The 19,289-nt window shown below is 33.5% G+C and overlaps 1 protein-coding gene across 1 annotated transcript in view; it reads right to left on the bottom strand.

Moving 5' to 3' along the window:
• The window catches only part of LOC114326723 (ribosome-recycling factor, mitochondrial), a 37,615-nt gene that overhangs the window by 9,106 nt on the left and 9,220 nt on the right, over positions 1 to 19,289 (bottom strand). Inside the window, exon 3 of the mRNA XM_050662048.1 lies at positions 659 to 869. Coding sequence (XP_050518005.1) covers positions 659 to 869 — 211 coding nt within the window. The remainder of the gene's footprint in view (positions 1 to 658; positions 870 to 19,289) is intronic.

The following is a 19,289-nucleotide window of genomic DNA, read 5'->3' as shown; positions in this document are numbered from 1 at the left end:
TCCACTAATCAATCACCGTGTATAGACAATATTTCTTGAAAGCCAAAAATGGCATCATATGACCATCACTTGACCAAGATGGACAAAAACATAAAAAATTGCTGGTACTATATCTCTTGTAATACATTCCAAATTGTATAAAACTGACACAAATCACTTCACTTCACAGATAATAAATATCTTCATGAAAGCCAAAAATGGCATATTGTGGTCATCATTTGACCACGATGGACAAAAACATAAAAAATTGCTGGTTTATCTCTTGTAACATATCACAAATTGTATAAAACTGACACAAATCATTTCACAAATTCATTCAATAGTCGAAATTCATAGAAAATATTTTCGTGAATGCTAAAAATGGCATCATACCATCATGATACAAGTCGAAAACGTATTCAATGTGTTTTGGTCATGTTATGTAAAAAATAAATGATGGAAAATTGTATCAAATGATAGAAGACAGCATAAATCACAAGAAACAAGTGATTTAACTGACCTAATGGTCCTAAAATGGCTCAAATAGCTCTCTAAATATATACAGATGTGGCAAAAAAGGCATTTTCAGTCAATATTTCTTAGAAATAATTTCTTACATAATATGTTAAATAAACATTGTATGCATTTCATTTTGTTACTATCAAAAACAATCACTTACTTGGGAATGGGAATATACAAGGTAGTTCCATCCTGTTGTGGATTTAAATTCATTCCGGACTTCTCTAAAGCCTTCAGAGCTGCTGGAATAGCTTGTGGGAACATTGACATATTGATCACTATGGTTTTGGGGTTTTTACGGACAATTTGAGCAAGTTCTTGAAGGGTGTGTTCTTTTCCTTCGAGTGAAACAGGGATCATATCAATGGAACCTAAAAATCCAAGAATATATGAATGATTCAAGAAAAACCTAATAATTCAGAGAAATAAGGAAAAAAAATATCCTGTTGGTGACACAACCCCCTCCAGGCCGAAACCAAATTTATTGAGTAGTATGGACATCTATATTAATAACCTATGTTTCCTGCAGCCAATTTTGATGATATACATAGTTATAAACAAATGAAGATCAAAAAACGGTAAATTTTTGCTTTTTTCGTCTATAACCAAAAAGTTAAGCATTTTAAACAACTTTGAGAGTAAGAAACTCATAAATTGTATAAAAAACTTCAATATGACGTTCGCTGAATATGTCTATCCTTATTGGTTGCTTAGAAAATTGCAAAATAAAAATAATAAATTTTGAGTTTGTATAAATATTCATAACTTATGTAAAAATTAACTTAGAATGTTCTTATTACACGAAATGCTGAAACTTCTGGTGCTTAAATCATACCCTAAATTTCAAAGCAATTGGTCAAATAGTTTAAAAGGTCAAATTTGTTTATCCCAAATTTTTTTTGCAACGCTATAAGTCAGAAAATGATGAAGTTACAGTAATACTTTGGATAGTTTATGAAAGAAGAAGATTTATACTATTAATTTAATTAAAAAAAATGACAAAAAATAATTCTAAATACTGCAAAATTATTTTGCAAAAACATGTGAATTAAAAAAAGGGCGGCTAATTTCGTCCCTAATTGTCATAGGACAATTGTTTTTCTTTCTAAATGTGTATAAAAATTCAGTCTTTCCAAATATGAAAAAATAATTTTTCTACGGGTAACAGTTAAAAAGTTATTTTAATTGTTTATAAGTAAGCAAAAAATTGACGTGTTTCTGCAAAATAATTTTACACTGTTTAAAATTACTTTTTGTCATTTTTTTTTAATTAAGTCAACAGTATAAATAATGTTCTTCTTCCATAAACTGTCAGAAGTCTTACTGTAACCTCGTAATTTTCTGATTTATAGTGTTGCAAAAAAATGAATTTGGGATAAACAAATTAAATAACTTTTAAACTATTTGACCAATTGCTTTGAAATTTAAAATATAATTTAAGCAAAAGAAGTCTCAGCAATTCATGTTATAAGAAGGTTCTAAGTTAATTTTTACATAAGTTATGAATATTTATAAAAACTCGAAATTTATAATTTATTTTGCAATTTTCTAAGCAACCAATAAGGATAGATATAATCAGCGAACGCCATATTGAAATTTTTTAGACGATTTATGAGTTTCTTACGCTCAAATTTGTTTAAAATGCTTAACTTTTTGGTTATAGACGAAAAAAGCGAAAATTTACCGATTTTTGATCTTAATTTGTTTATAACTATGTATATCATCAAAATCGGCTGCAGGAAACATAAAGGTTATTAATATAAATGTCCATACTCAGTGCTGTTTTTGTAACAATATAGGTTCCGGTAGGTCTGGGGAGTGTTCGTATGTGTTTTGAGTTATGTTGACTTTTCTTAAAATGTAAAGTTTTAAAAGAAGGCCTATTCTCAAGTTATTTAAGAAATTAAAAAAAAAATACTTTTACATTGAAATAGTTGGAATTTTTTTTTTAATTTAGCCTGAATAAGGTCGTTTTAAAGCTATTTGGGAGCAAGGAAAAAATTCAGGAATTTGTCTATAATTTTGTTGTTTTTTCTTATTTTTTGTCCTAAGAGGTACCGGTACGGCGTACCGGCGCGTACCGTCACAAAAACAGCACTGTCCATACTACTCAAAAAATTTGGTTTCAGCCTGGAGGGGGATGTGTCACGAGAAAAATCTTATTTCTCTGGACTATAATCAATACTACATAGAACTAATAGACTTTAAACAAGCTTTTGATAATGTAAAAAGAAGCAAAATGCTGGAAGATATTCGTAATCTAGGTATTCGCGGTGTGCAAGTACTTGGAAGGGAATTGAGAAACGATCATGCGCGAATAGCGGAGAAATATTGCAACTTTCTTAAATAATTCATATTGTCAATTGAAATTGTCAAATTGACGTACATTTCATATCTACTGTCATTGAATACGAAAAATTATATGTTGCTCCACAATATTGATAAGATATGCAATTATTATATAAAGGTAAATTTAAATAATTGTATTTTGCTTGCAGTACTGCATTTCAATAACTAATTTTATTTACTACATACAATTGTTTACGTTTTAATAACATAACCTGAATCCTGAATCTTATTTTTTCTTCTTATTATTTTTTTGGACTATGACCTTGACAATTATCCAGTAACCAGGATTAATATAATTGGCCAATATAATTAAAAGTGCGAATAAAGTTGCAGAGCGTAGAAATAGGTGTCGCTTTGCCGAACTTGCACGGTCCCAATACCTAACAGATACCATCATCAAGGCTTTTCATTCTGGATGGAATGTTTGTCGGTCTTATTTAGAGCTCTCTGATTCGCTTATTGCAGAGAATGACTCTGCATTCCACTTGTGTGGTGTCAAAGTTTGTTGTATGACTTGGCTTTCATTACAATCCTCTTCCACTCATTTTGATATGTGCATAATTCTCTCCAGCTTCCCACTTTCAGAATTTTGATATCTCCCATGACCTGGTCCTTCCATCACTCTCTGGGTCTTCCCCTTGATCTTTCAGTTTCTGGTTTCCATCTGGTGATCTTCCTAATCAGTAGGTCGTTTTTTCTTCTCTCTATATGTCCCAGCCATTTTAGTCTCTGTGCTTTAATAAATTAATCTAACTATATCTTCTCCCTTCATTATGTCTCTTAGTTCATGGTTCATTCTTCTTATTTCTCTGTTGTCCATTCTTAAGGGGCCCATAATTCGTCTGAGGATTTTCCTTTCAAATATTCTCAATTTTTCTTTTTCTTTTTATGTGAGGCATATTGTCTCAGCTGCGTACGTAACTACTGGCCTTATTGCAACTCTGTATATTTTCAGTTTTGTATTTCTGGATAAGTTCTTGTCCTTCATTAGCCTATTATATCTCCAGTAAACCTAGCTTAACAAATATATCAACCTCATAAAAATGATGTTGCGGGATTCAAAAAATAGATGACAGAAGAAGCATCAAAGAAGACGAATTTCACGGCTGAAGAACCTGAGAGAATGGTTTGGATGCAGCTCAAAACAACCATTTAGAGATACCTACTGCCTTAAAAATTAAAATAGCTATGATGATTGCCGACCTCCGTAGTGGAGATGGCACCTGAAGAAGAAGGGTTCAAAAGCTGAAGTTCGAGTATAATATGAAGAACTAACTCCCCTATTTGACATCAATGTGGAAGTGAGATAGCGAAACACACTATCAACTATGCTGTTCAACCTAGTTCTTGAGACAGTTGTCAGAAAAACTAATGTAACGGACCTTATAAATACCAGAACAGTACAAATTACTGCATATGCAGACAATTTAGCATATTATTAGTCAGAGTAAGCAACAACTAATGGAATCATTCAAAGAAATTGATCCTGAAGTATGAAAAAGAGGTTTTAAAATAAGTGAAACAAAAATGAAGTACATGACAGTCGACAGTCAATAGAACACCTTTTGACAATGAAAATAATATCACAATAGTTTCACATATCTGGACAAAGAAATTAATCAAAAAAATTGCATAAGTAGTCAAATTAATGCATGTATTTCCAGTGGGTATCATACATACTATGCTAATAAAAAATCTATGGCATCCAAATTATTAGAAAAAGAAACCAAAATGAATACATAACACTGATTAGACCCGTAGTAACCTATGGTTGTGAAACCTGGGTAATGACGAAAAAAGAATGTGTGTGTACTTTGTACGCACGTAAGAAGTTATACTTCTATTATATGATTTAAACGAAATTAATATACTTTTTATTTATATTTTATTTAAATATTAAACTAATTTATACTTACCACTTCTCAAACATTTTTATTAAATCAGTGCCAAAAATTAAAATAATAAAAGAATAAAACACACACAAACACATTAAACATGCCACAAATGATCTCTGAACATTAATTGTCGGAAAATTTTTTAACTAAATACGTATTTTCTGAAAATAAAATTATATAATAAATATACTTACAATCATTTAGGGCCGGTTGTTCGAGCGCTAATCAAGAAGTTGATTATAATCAATCATTTATTGTAATCAATTTTCTAGATGGGAATCAAATCGCGACATGAAAAATACATGTAAAACACTAATCAGTTGTTGATTGTAGGTAAAACAGTAATTAAAATATAGCCGCAGCTCTTAAATTATTAAAAATTGCTTAAATTATTATTGATTTGTAAGTAAAAACAAGAAATTAACATCAGAAAGAGGTTAATTATGTTTTATTTTAAATTAAAACCAAAATAATAAAATAAATCAGTCAACATAACCTCAAAATGCGACATCTGTCAGAAGTACGCTTAATCAAATATAATTGTAATTAAATATTTGATAATGATCAGTTTTGATTAGCGTTCGAACAACCGGCCCAAAATGTATAAAAAAAATAAAAAATAAAAGTTTCTATCGGGATTTGAACCAGCTTATCAGCGCGGTTGGTATTGGGGTTCATTCGCCTTAAACGCTTTGCCACGGAGACAATGTGTCATTATGTGCGAAGATCGACTAACTAAACGGATTAAACTTTTGACATTTTTGACTTCAATTATTTTGATTTTGAATTGAAATGATTTAGAATAGAAAAAATACAACAAAACATAGAGTAAGGGCCGGTTGTTCGAACGCTAATCAACAATGATCACTATCAAATATTTAATTACTGTCAAAACTGTCAATGTCAACTTTGGTTGGGTTGCTAAAAACATAATTGATTACAATTCTGAGACTATAATCAATTAATATAACAATAATTATTAACATAATTGATAATAAATCTCATAATTTTCATTAATTATGTTTTCAGCAACCCAAACAAAGTTGACATTGACAGTTTGGTGACAGTAATTAAATATTTGATACTGATAATTGTTGATTATCGTTCGAACAACCGGCCTTAAGAAAACAATATATTAGGTGAATATTGATAGAAATTTTGATGGTAATTAAATTATGTGAATAAAAGTATTACATACTATGTATTTTGGTAGGTTCAAATAGGTAGGTACCTATGATACATTTACAATTATTACGTACCTGTTGCTTTTAAAAACTATTTAAAATTCACTACAATTATAAACTTTTTTGTTTCTGTCCTCACAACAATAAAACTATTATATTATACATTTGTTTACCTTTATATTGAACAATTATTTATTATTGACAGATCATTTCAACACCCAATCAGAGCCCGTATAACGACTAATACCATACTGTCGGTGTGCGCATGCGCGCAGATCAATATAAATTCACCCTCAATCTCAATCGCGCCTAAAGAAGTATAACTTCAAATAATTACACTTTTATAAAAAAGAACTTTTTTATAATAAAACCTTTTTATTATTTGTAGGAAAGAATATAAAATAATTTAACGATAAACGATTTAACGATAAAATGCTTAAAATTCCAAAAATTACACTCTAATAAATAAGTACCTTTTATAATATCACTGTTTTGTTATTGTACATGTACACATGTAGGACACATGTTTGGAAAGAATAATTAACTTACAAAATATGAATTTTTGGTAGGTGATAATGAGGTTATAATTATGATTCCAAAAATTACACTAGTATAAAATAATATTTTTTATAATATCACGGTTGTTTAAAATGGTATATATAATTTTAAGTATATAAACTTTTAATTATTTATTAAAACATTTAAAAAAAGATACGCAACAGCCGGGTTCCAACTGGGGACCTCTCGATCTGAAGTCTAATGCCACTGAGGCACCATCAATTTGTAGATATCGATTTATTAACATACTTTAAAATATCATTGCATTAGTCACATTTTTAAAATAGTTTGAAATTAAAAAAAATCGGTTTATCAATACAGTGTGATTGGTCAGTGGGGTAAAGCTTTATAGATCCGTTATGAGTAATAGATAGTAATAAAAGTTAATAACAAAAATTGTAGCCAACTTTGATTACAGATTGATAATCAGTAATCGTAAATTGTAAGTTTTAGACAATTATTCAGTCATGAATTACTTAAAATTTGGAAATATTTAGACCCGTAATTATTAATAATTTTGCTCTGAAAAATAAAAATATCTCGAAAACTAATAAATTTACACATTGGGAATGTTATACAAAAATTATAGTATGGTAATGGTACTTCTCGACAATGATATAAAATACAGGGTGTTCTATTTAAAATTACTGAGAAAATAATGTACTTGCGTTTTGACTCACCATGTATTCAATATAAAGAAAATTAGCAAAACAAACATTTACGAAAATTTTGACAGTAAATAAAAAATATGACGTCAATAAACCATTGACCTTTTGCTTGCTTTTATTTATACACGTAGTTAAACTTGTTACTATTTTCATATAAAATTGGTTATAACTTTGTAAATACCCCGTAGAACATACCAAACCTTTATATTCTTGTAACCGAAAACTTACGAAGGTTTCGAATATAAAATAAAATACAGGGTGTTCTATTTAAAATAACATAAGTTTGGTCTGCCACTATGTTATAACACCCTGTAACATTCTAACTAATTTTGTAATATGAAGCTCAAAGTTCGCTACAATTTTTGTTATTAAGTTTTATCGCTATACATTACTATAACGGATCTACGGAGCTTCACCCCACTTCACAATTAATCACCCTGTATAATAGCAGTTAAATATTGCATTGTTAGCTAATTCTAAGCTATCCTGAAAATTTCAGGTGTCTAGGTAGCCTAGAACTATTTTTAAAATGGATTACAAAATTTGCGGAGTCTGTGACACCAACCAAGCCAAGTATATAAAAAGGTTTTAAAAAGATGAAATCCAAATCAAGTCATTAGAGAGAAAGATACTAAGAAAAGTATGACTTGGTGCAAAATTGCATATGGAGAATCAGGAGAAACGAAATTTATGAATTAAATGAAGGGTATGATATTGAAGATTGGGGGTTATGTTCAGAGACCAGAGGATACAAAAACAACAAGGAGAATATTACAATAAAAGGCGATAGGAAGACGAAAAAACAAAGACCCAGAACAAGATGGTGGGATGACTTGGAAGACAACCTAAAAATTATAGATGTAAGACAATGCAAGAGAATGATACAATAGAAGTCTGAATGGAACGACATAGCCAGACAGGCAAATATAATAATACTTTATTTGAAATAGGATAACCTAATATAAACATGCTAAAGTACATATAGTCAAAACAATACAAGTATTGATATAGTCCATAACATAATTTAAAAAGTAAAAAACTAAAACTAATTTAAAATGTCAATACCTAAAGCCACAAACATTTGATAATTTAAAATTTAAAAAGTAAAAAACTCAAACTAATTAAAATGGCAAAGAGCCATAGTATGATGGCAAAAGTAGAACATCATCTATACTAGTATAGTATAGTTGATCCAAAAGATGGCATAACCCAGACATCCAAAGTGAAAGTTATCCTTCAACACCAAATTGTTCTATATGGTCCACACAATGTCCAGAAAATAGTCACACCATTTTGAGCGTCGGGTTTGGGGGGGAGAGGGGGAGAAATGGGTAAATTCGTAGTTTTTTAAGTTTTTCGCCAATATTTCTAAAACCATGCGGTTTAGCATGAACAACCTTCTATACAAAATTGTTCTACATTAAATTTGAAATAAGAAAGGCCCTATGCATAATCTTTCTAAAATGAATGGTTCAAAAGTTACGGAGGTAGTATAGTATAACTGGTCCAAAAAAAGGCCTAACTCAAACATCCAACGTAAAAGTTTTCCTCCAACACCAAAATGTTCTATATGGTCCACATATTGTTCAGTAAAAAGTTACACCATTTTGAGCGTCCGGTTTGGGAGGGAGAAGGGAGAGAAGCCGGTAAATTAGTAGTTTTTTTACGTTTTTCATCAATATTTCTAAAACTATGCTTTAGCATAAACAATGTTATATACAAAATTGTTCTACATGAAATTTAAAACAAAAAATGTTGTATACATAATTGTTATAAAATCAACAGTTCCAGAGTTACGGCGGGTGAAAAGTCGAGGTTTCGATACTTTTTATATTTTTTGGGCAATATTTATGATATAACTATACCAAAAACCCAGACATCCAAAGTGAAAGTTATCCTCCAACACCAAATTGTTCTATATGGTCCACATAATGTTCAGAAAAAAGTCACAACATTTTTAGCGTCGGGTTTGGGGGAGAGAGGGGGGAAAAGTCAGTAAATATAAAAAGTATCGAAAACCTCCACTTTTCACCCTCCGTAACTCTGGAACCGTTGATTTTACAACAATTGTGTATAGAACCTTTTTTGTTTTAAATTTTATGTAGAACATTTTTCCATAGAACATTCCTTACGCTAAAGCATAGTTTTAGAAATATTGACGAAAAACTTAAAAAAACTACTAATTTACCGACTTCTCCCCCATCTCCCCCCCCCCCCAAACCGGACGCTCAAAATGGTGTAACTTTTTACTGAACAATATGTGGACCATATAGAACAATTTGGTGTTGAAGGAAAACTTTGACTTTGGATGTCTGGGTTAGGCCTTTTTTTGGACCAATTATACTATACTACCTCCGTAACTTTGGAACCGTTCATTTTAGAAGGGTTATGCATAGGGCCTTTTTTATTTCAAATTTAATGTAGAACAATTTTGTGTAGAGGGTTGTTCATGCTAAACCGCTTAGTTTTAGAAATATTGACGAAAAACCTAAAAAACTACGAATTTGCAGATTTCTCCCCCCTCTCCCCCCCAAACCCGACGCTCAAAATGGTGTGGCCTTTTTCTGAACATTATGTGGACCATATACAGGGTGTCCAGAAACTCTACCGACAAACGAAGACAGGAGATTCCTCAGATAATTTTAGGACAATTTAACCCAATTCACCTAGTCCGAAAATGCTTCCTAAGGGAGCTAGCCATCTTTGAAGATGGCGCCATGTAATTAGTTTTTCTTAAATACCTCCAGAACACTTCCATCTAGAAAAACGAAAATTTGTATACATATTTACTTTCCAAAAATGAATCGATTCCGTCCATTGCAAATTTCTAGTACCAGTCATAGGCATCCGTTTTGGGTAGGACAACGGTTATTTTATCGCATAACTTTTTTGTCTTCAACTTTTAAGCATTTTTGATACTGGATTAATAAATTGTGAGGTATTCTAGTACTAAAAGGTACTCTTACTTTAAGTCGGTAGGACACAAGGCTTTCTAGAAAAATTGATTTGAAAGTTTTTAGTTTTGGGAATTTGAAAAAAAAATTGAAAAAAATTAAAAAAAAAAACGATGTATTTTACCAACTTAAAGTAAGAGTAACTTATACTACTCGAATATCTCATAACTGAATAATCTAGTGTCAAAAATACTTAAAAATTAAAGACAATAAAGTTATGCTATAAAATAATTGTTGACCTACCCAAAACGGACGCCTATGAATGTTTCAAGAAATTCGCCATTAAATGTCTATTAAGCTAGAAAGACCATTTCATAAGGGAGCCATGAGACACACCCCATATTTTTTTGCTATTTTATTGCTAATTTATTACGCAAATTAAAAATTTATTGCTTCATCCCCTTCAGAGAAACAGGTGGCCATTCCAGCTTAATATTAAGCTAGAAAGGCCAACATTCATATATCCGGAACGAAAGTAGATAGAGAGTTGCTTCCGGTGGTCTATTTTATTGCTAATTAATTGCTAATTTATTACGCAAAACAAAAATTTATTGCTTCATCCCCTTCAGAGAAACAGGTGGCCATTCCAGCTTAATATTAAGCTAGAAAGGCCAACATTCATATATCCGGAACGAAAGTAGATAGAGAGTTGCTTCCGGTGGCCTATTTTATTGCTAATTAATTGCTAATTTATTACGCAAAACAAAAATTTATTGCTTCATCCCCTTCAGAGAAACAGGTGGCCATTCCAGCTTAATATTAAGCTAGAAAGGCCAACATTCATATATCCGGAACGAAAGTAGATAGAGAGTTGCTTCCGTTGGCCTATTTTATTGCTAATTAATTGCTAATTTATTACTCAAAACAAAAATTAATTCCTTCATCCCCTTCAGAGAAACAGGTGGCCATTCCAGCTTAATATTAAGCTAGAAAGGCCAACATTCATATATCCGGAACGAAAGTAGATAGAGAGTTGCTTCCGGTGGCCTATTTTATTGCTAATTAATTACTGAAAGATTGAGTTTACAACAATTTACAAACTCACCCCCTTCAACCCCTACCGATATCATCATTCCCGGAATCCACAAAAAGTGAAAATAACCAGTTTAAAGAGCTAAAAAGAAGTACGTATTTTTTGCTTATTCATTGCTACAGGTCTAAGCCAAAAATGAATGTTTTGCTTCCTCCCCTAACGAGCCACAATGGCTACTGCTGTTTAATACTTAAGGCTACAATACTCAACACTCCTATTTCAGGAAATAAAGCAGATAGACGGTCGCTTCTGGCGGAATATTTAACTTTTAATTAATCTCTGAAAGATGGGGTATACCAGAATTTACAAACTCACCCCCTCCAACCCCTACCGTTATTATCGTTCCACGGATTTCACAAAGAGTGAAAATAATCAGTTTAAAAACTTAAAACCAAGTGGGTATTTTTTTCTAATTAACAGCTGCAGGTCTACGCCAAAAACCAATTTTTTGCTTCATCCCCTAACGAGAAACAATGGCTACTGCGGTTTAATCCTTAGGCTACAATACCCAACACTCCTATTTCAGGAACGAAAACAGATAGAGGGTCGTTTCCAGCGGCATATTTTATTGCTAATTAATTTCTGAAAGATATGGTATACAACAATTTGCAAACAAACCCCCTCCAACCCCCACCGTTGTTGTCATTCCCCGGATTTCACAGCAAGTCAAAATTACTAGTTAAAAAACCTATGACCAAGTGGGCATTTTTTTCCTAAGCAACTGCTGCAGGTCTACACCAAAAACGATTTTATTGCTTCATCCCCTAACGAGCAACAATGGCTACTGCGGTTGAATATTTAAACTACAACACTCAATTCTCCTGTTTCAGTAACAAAAACAGATAGAGCGTCGCTTCCGGCGGCCTATTTTATTACTAATTATTTGCTTATGTATTACGCAAATTACAAATTTATAGCTTCAACCCCTTCAGAGAAACAGGTGGCTATTCTAGCTTAATATTAAGCTAGAAGAACCAACATTCATATTTCTGGAACGAAAGTAGATAGAGAGTAGCTTTCGGCGGTATATTTTATTGCTAATTAATCTCTGAAAGATTAGGTATACCAAAATTTACAAACTCACCCCCTCCAACCCCTACCATTATCATCGCTCAACGGATTTCACAGAAAGTGAAAATTACCAGTTTAAAAACCTAAGACCAAGTGGGTATTTTTTTCCTAAGCAACTGCTGCAGGTCTACGCCAAACGATTTTATCGCTTCATTCCCTAACCAGCAAAAATGGCTACTGCGGTTGAATACTTAAGCTACAACACTCAATTCTCCTATTTCAGTAACGAAAGTAGATAGAGGGTCGCTTCCAGCGGCATATTTTATTGCTAATTAATTTCTGAAAGATATGGTATACAACAATTTAAAAACTCACCCCCTCCAACCCCCACCGTTATCATCATTCCACGGATTTCACAGAAAGTCAAAATTACTAGTTTAAAAACCTATGACCAAGTGGGTATTTTTTTCCTAATTAACTGCTGCAGGTCTACGCCAAAAACAATTGTATTGCTTCATCCCCTAACGAGCAACAATGGCTACTGCGGTTGAATACTTAAACTACAACACTCAATTCTCCTGTTTCAGTAACGAAAGCAGATAGAGCGTCGCTTCCGGCGGCCTATTTTATTGCTAATTAATTGCTTATTTATTACGCAAATTACAAATTTATAGCTTCAACCCCTTCAGAGAAACAGGTGGCTATTCTAGCTTAATAGTAAGCTAGGAGAGCCAACATTCATATTTCTGGAACAAAAGTAGATAGAGGGTAGCTTCTGGCGGCATATTTTATTGCTAATTAATTGCTGAAAGATTGGGTATACAAGAATTTACAAACTCACCCCCTTCAACCCCTACCGTTATCATCATTCCTCGGAATCCACAAAAAGTGAAAATAACCAGTTTAATGACCTAAAACCAAGTGGGTATTTTTTGCTTATTAATTGTTACAGGTCTACGCGAAAAAGGAATTGTTTGCTTCATCCCCGTAACGACCAACAATGGCTACTGCGGTTTAATACTTATGCTACAATACCCAACACTAATATTTCAGGAACGAAAGTAGATAAAGAGTCGCTTGCGGCGCTATATTTTATTGCCAATTAATTACTGAAAGTTGGGGTATAGAAGCATTTACAGACACTCCCTCTCCAACCCCTAATGTTATTTTCATCCCCTTAATTTCACAAAATGTGAAAATACCCAGTTTAGAGATTTAAATCAAGTGTGCATTTTCTTGCTAATTAATTGCTGCAGGTCTACGCCAAAAATGAATTTTTTTGCTTCATCCCCTTACAAGCAAGAATGGCTACTGCAGTTTTATAATAAACCCACAGTACCCAACACTCATATTTCATTTATAATTTTCTTAAATGCTCATTAAGAATATCTGTACAGTTCAATATTGATTTGTAGAGTTTTTTATACTTTAGAGTCCATGTTAAATTGTCGATATCCATTATCACATATCTGTAGCACGTGACCCAATGCTCAGACTTTGTATATCGTTTTTTAATAACTAAATGGTAATATTGGCAGATTCTCTAAAATCTGTACATTTAAAATAAAGTATGCAACGTCCTTAAAAAATGAATATACTAAGAGAGTTGACCATAATTTTTGCATTTATGCGTGCTAATAATAAGCTGCGAAAGAATTTAAGCATAGGTACCAAAAAATTAAAGCAAGTGTTGTTTATTTAATTTTAATTTATTTTATCTTTAATGTACATTAATAATCTGAGCGCTATTTTTTTTTGTTTCTTTAGCGAAAAATGATTTTTCTAGTAAATCATCTAAGCCCATCCAAGATGTGTTTCCCCTTCGATAGGTATAGGTTATATAGCGACCACCTCGATTTTCATTAAAATCAGACAAACTGGTTCCTCCTACACCAGTGTATCCGATAGCACCCATAAATACTAGCTGATGATCGTCGTCGTGGGGTATGTTTAAATTTTTATGGAGTGTCTTTAATGGTATGGTTTTAATTTCTTCATGTTCATTATAGACTTGAAAAACCACAACATCCCCTGCAATGAACGTAAATTAATTAACTTTTGTTTTTATAAAATACCTGTAGAGAATTTGGAATGAAATTCAGTACAAAAAAAGACAAAAAGGGTGGTCATTAGCAAGCACCTAAACAGAAGTGTGAAGGTCAATGTCGACGAAACAGATCTGGAAGGAGTGAAGGAGTAACAAGAATAACGTACCTTGGAAGCAACCTTGATGAAACTTTGTACCACTCACTGGAAGTAAGAACACATCTGGAAAAGGAACGTACAGTGTTTTACAAAATGCAAAAAGTTCTATGCAACCTCCAGCTTGATATCTCATTGAGAACTAGAATACATATGTGGTATGTTTTCTCCATCTTCCTCTATGGGGTTGAAGCCTGGACAATAACAGAAGTAACACAAAAAATCCAAGCATTCGAACTCTGGTGCTACCGTAAAATGCTCAGAATGTCCTACATGAGCCATACGACAAACGCGTAAGTCTTTCGGAGGATGAACAAGGAAACAGAGCTTATGATTATAATAAAAAAACGGAAAATACAATTTTTTTTCATCGTAAGAAATCAAAAGTATGAACTGCTCCAACTTAACAAACATAATCGAAAGCAAAATTAATAGCAAAAGGGGACCAGGAAGAAGACGCAATTCTTGGCTTAAAAACCTACGACAATGGACGAATATGAACAGGATGGCTGCAAATAAGATAAAATGGGAAAATGTAATGGTCAACGTCCTTAAGGATAAGGCACCGTAAGAAGAAGATAAAATATATGAGTAATTCCACATAAATTCTCTAGATTTCTGTCACAGATTGTGGATTTTTTGAAATTTAGGGGCATGCTTCTGAAACCACTTTTTGTTCGTTCTCTAGGACCTGAAAGTCAAGCTTTTTTGGGAATTGAAATTGAAACTTATGTCGCAATCTGTCCGAATTATCTTTCCTATCCTTGTTTGCATTCATTAAATGCTATTTTGTAAATTGTTTGGTACAATATATCAACACTCTCGATGTAAACTTGCCACTCAAGAAGATGGCCTTAACATAATTTGTCTAAAGTCCAAAGTAACGTTCCTTCCAAATTTTATAAAAAACAAAAGTTAATTAATTTACATTCATTGCAGGGGATGTTGTGGTTTTTCAAGTCTATAATGAACATGAAGAAATTAAAACCATACCATTAAAGACACTCCATAAAAATTTAAACATACCCCACGACGACGATCATCAGCTAGTATTAATGGGTGCTATCGGATACACTGGTGTAGGAGGAACCAGTTTGTCTGATTTTAATGAAAATCGAGGTGGTCACTACATAACCTATACCTATCGAAGAGGAAACACATCTTGGATGGGCTTCGATAATTTACTAGAAAAATAATTTTTTGTTAAAGAAACCAAAAAATAGAGCCCAGATTACTAATGTACATTAAAGATAAAATAAATTAAAATTAAATAAACAACACTTGCTTTAATTTTTTGAAACCTATGCGTAAATTCTTTCGCAGCTTATTATTAGCACGCATAAGTACAAAAATTATGGTCAACTCTCTTAGTAAATTCGTTTTTTTAATGACGTTCCATACTTACCCTCTATCTACTTTTGTTCCGGAAATCTGAATGTTGGCTATTGTTTAGGCAATACGTAAAGTATCCTTAACAATAGTAACCTATACTTATTGTACGGTTATAGAGTATATTCCCATAGGTAAGCTGGTTAAGAGTAGATAACGATTTTTCATATGTAATTTAAAGTATTATCTGCATAAATGGCACAAAGAATATTTGCTACGAGAGGTATATGGTTCAAAATGCATACAGTATCACGACTAATAAGTTATGTTCACATACATGTAGAGTACTTACAGTTTTATTCCTTGATGACGTGTCACATCAGAGCTCTGATTGAATTCCATAATCCATTTGGTTCATTTGTAAGGCACTCACTAATACGCTAAATAAATCATCGTCGATAATACTGAGCAGATTGAATTATCTGAGCGGTATAAAACGATAGCAAAAAAAGCCGGTAAAATGCGGCCTTTTTACGAATAGCGGGAGCGTCGATAGATTAGAGATGATTCTCGTTAGGAAGCTTTTGACGATCTGCCCCGGCGAGGGGTTCAAATGCGAGTCTCAACAATAACCTGGAGTTTCCAGAAAGGTTACATAAATACTACTTGAATTTTAAGTAATCAGTAGTACAGGGGCGTAACTAATTATTTTAGTGAGCCGTGTATAATATATTTATTGTACATATTGCCGGGGGCGACAGGCGAGAGAGATGGCCTATATCACCTCGAAGAGAGGGGATTGGCAAAGATGTGCACAACGATAAGAAATGTTTGAAGAAATTAGAGTTTATATACACAAGGGGTAACAACGATAAAATGGAGGAAAACGATAAGTTTTCCCCCTAGGGATAGATTTTAATCTTCCAGGGGAATCACAGCGATTTTCGTAATACCACGAAGAAAATCACCGTGAGTAGTGTGAATCTTGACAGTACGAACTAGACCATCCTTACCAGGCAATACATCTATTACCCTGGCAGTTGGCCATAAGAGTGGAGGAGTACCATCCTCCTTCAACAGAACCAAATCCCCGATCTTGACAGGGTCAGTAGGGTCGGTCCATTTATTTCTTTGCTGCAGGAGGCAAAGATAGTCTTTTTTCCACAATTTCCAAAATTGCTGTTGAATTTTACTAATACGCTGAAAAAGATTCAACCTATTTTCAGGTATCTCTGAAACACTTGGTTCAGGGGGCGCGGTTAAACTTCTTTGAACTAAGAAGTGAGCTGGAGATAGGAAAGCGAAGTCATTGGCGTCAGACGACATCCTAGTGATGGGTCTCGAATTTAGAATAGCCTCGATTTGGCATAATACTGTGTTAAACACTTCAAAGGTGAAGTGGGAATTTCCTATAATTCGATAGAGGTGATACTTCACACTCTTTATTCCTACCTCATGGAGGCCGAATTGATGGGGGTTGCGGGGAACACCCATCTTGAAAGTTATGGAGTTTTGAGTACAGAATTCCTTAATCTGTTCCGAATTATTTTGATTTAAGAAAAAATCATAGAATTCGCGCATTTCATTTTTTGCCCCATGGAAATTTGTGGCATTGTCGCTCCAAATAATACTGGGCGTGGATCTTCTGGCAATAAACCTTTTCAGAGTAAGAATATAGGCTTCTGCGCTTAATCCTGTGACGAGTTCGATATGAACACATTTAGTGCTCATGCAAATGAAATAGGCTACGTATGCTTTGTAAAGCGGTGCCTTCCTCAAATGTGAGGACTTAATTAAGAAGAACCCCCCATAGTCCACTGAGACGACTTGGAAGGGTCTAGTGGGGAGTACACGATCGGGATGCATATCTGCCATCTGTTGAACAGAATTGGGTGTCATGAATCGGAAACAGTTTACACACTTACGAATTAAGCGTTTAATCTGTCTTAATCCGTCAATTGGCCAGTACTTCATTTTGACATACGAAAGTACTGTTTGCGCGCCTGAATGTAATAACTTATGATGAGCTTGAGTCAAGATTAGTTCTACAACTCGACATTTAGAAGGAAGTAGAATGGGGTGTTTTTGATTATACGATATGGGGGCGTGTCGGAGACGTCCTCCCACACGAATCAGCCCATCATTATGTTGTAGGAAGGGGTTGAGTTTACGAATGGCTTTATTGGTCACGAGTTTAGCATTTTTCAATTCAAGAATCTCTTTTTTAAAGTAGATACTTTGGATATACCTGATGATCGCGTGATCAGCGATCTCCATTTCGGGTGGCGTCAATATATCCGTATCTCGTGGAGAGTTATTTATTTTCTTTTTAATATTACTGATGAATCTAAAAAGATAAGCGACAATTCTTTGAATTTTACGAAAAGAAGAAGATTTAGCGAATAGATTTTCAAAGGTGTCGTTGAGTTCGTGATTTGTTGCTATGTTTGAGACAACTAACTTCCTTAATTCAGGAAGATCATCCTGAAAATGAGGAATTTGATGAAGAGAAAAATCGATGGGATTGTCTCTAATAAAGCTAGGTCCGCATAACCAGTCTTCGGTGGTCTGGGGATTATCAAAGACATTTATCCCTCTGGAAGCGGGGTCAGCGATGTTTTCGTGACTTCTGACGAAATGGAAATCACAAGGAAAAGTTTCCAACAAGGAATTGACCTTTTGAATTCTGTTTTGTACAAAAATGTTCCAAATGTGTTTTTTAGAAAGTATCCAAGACAAGGCAATTGTAGAGTCAGCAAAGAGATGAGATGAAGATATACTCAAATTTTTCTTGAAGATGTGAAAAAGTCTATGAGCCAGAGTGACTCCCAACACTATTCCACAAAGTTCCAATTTGGGGATGGTGAGTTTATTTTTTAGCGGAGAAATTTTGTTTTTAGAAGCGATAAGCCGCGACGATACAGAAAAGTCTGAGTATGTCGCTTTGAGATACACACAAGTGCTGTATATTTTTTCCGATGCGTCGGTGAAAATAATTAATTGAACATCAACAACTTTCTTTTGTAAAAGTAAGCATCGAGGTACCTTGACCTCTTCTATAGTTTTGAATGTCGATAAGAGGTTTTGCCAATTTTTCATAATGATGGGTGAGTCAATGGGTTGATCCCAGTCCAATTTCTGGGACCATATTTCCTGTATCAAGAGCTTAGCGTTCACAAGGACAGGGGATAACCATCCTAGCGGGTCATACAAAGTAGCAATGTAGGAGAGAATAGTACGTTTAGTAACAACATTAGCCAATTTGAAGATAGGAGTTTTAAACGAAAAGTGGTCGCGTTCTGAATCCCAGAATATGCCTAAGACTTTATCAGATCCCGTGAAGTTAAGACTGACTTCAGAGATGGGATTTAAATTGTGTTGAGACAGAAATTCTGAAGAACTGCAGTCTGAAGAACTGCAGTTCCACTTGTGGAGGAGGAAACCATGGGTTTCTAGCAAAGAAGTTAATTGTTCGAAAAGACAACTTAATTCATGAAGACTGTCAGCACCGCTGATCAGGTCATCCATATAGATAGATTCTTGCAGAACACTAGTAGCAAGTTCGTGGGTATGTTTGTTGTTGTCAGCGATGTGCTTGATAACTCTTT

Source organism: Diabrotica virgifera, chromosome 9, assembly GCF_917563875.1.
Source record: "Diabrotica virgifera virgifera chromosome 9, PGI_DIABVI_V3a".
NCBI lineage: Eukaryota > Metazoa > Arthropoda > Insecta > Coleoptera > Chrysomelidae > Diabrotica > Diabrotica virgifera.
The sequence above is the reverse complement of the archived record's forward strand: the minus strand, read 5'-3'. Positions and strand labels throughout refer to the sequence as shown.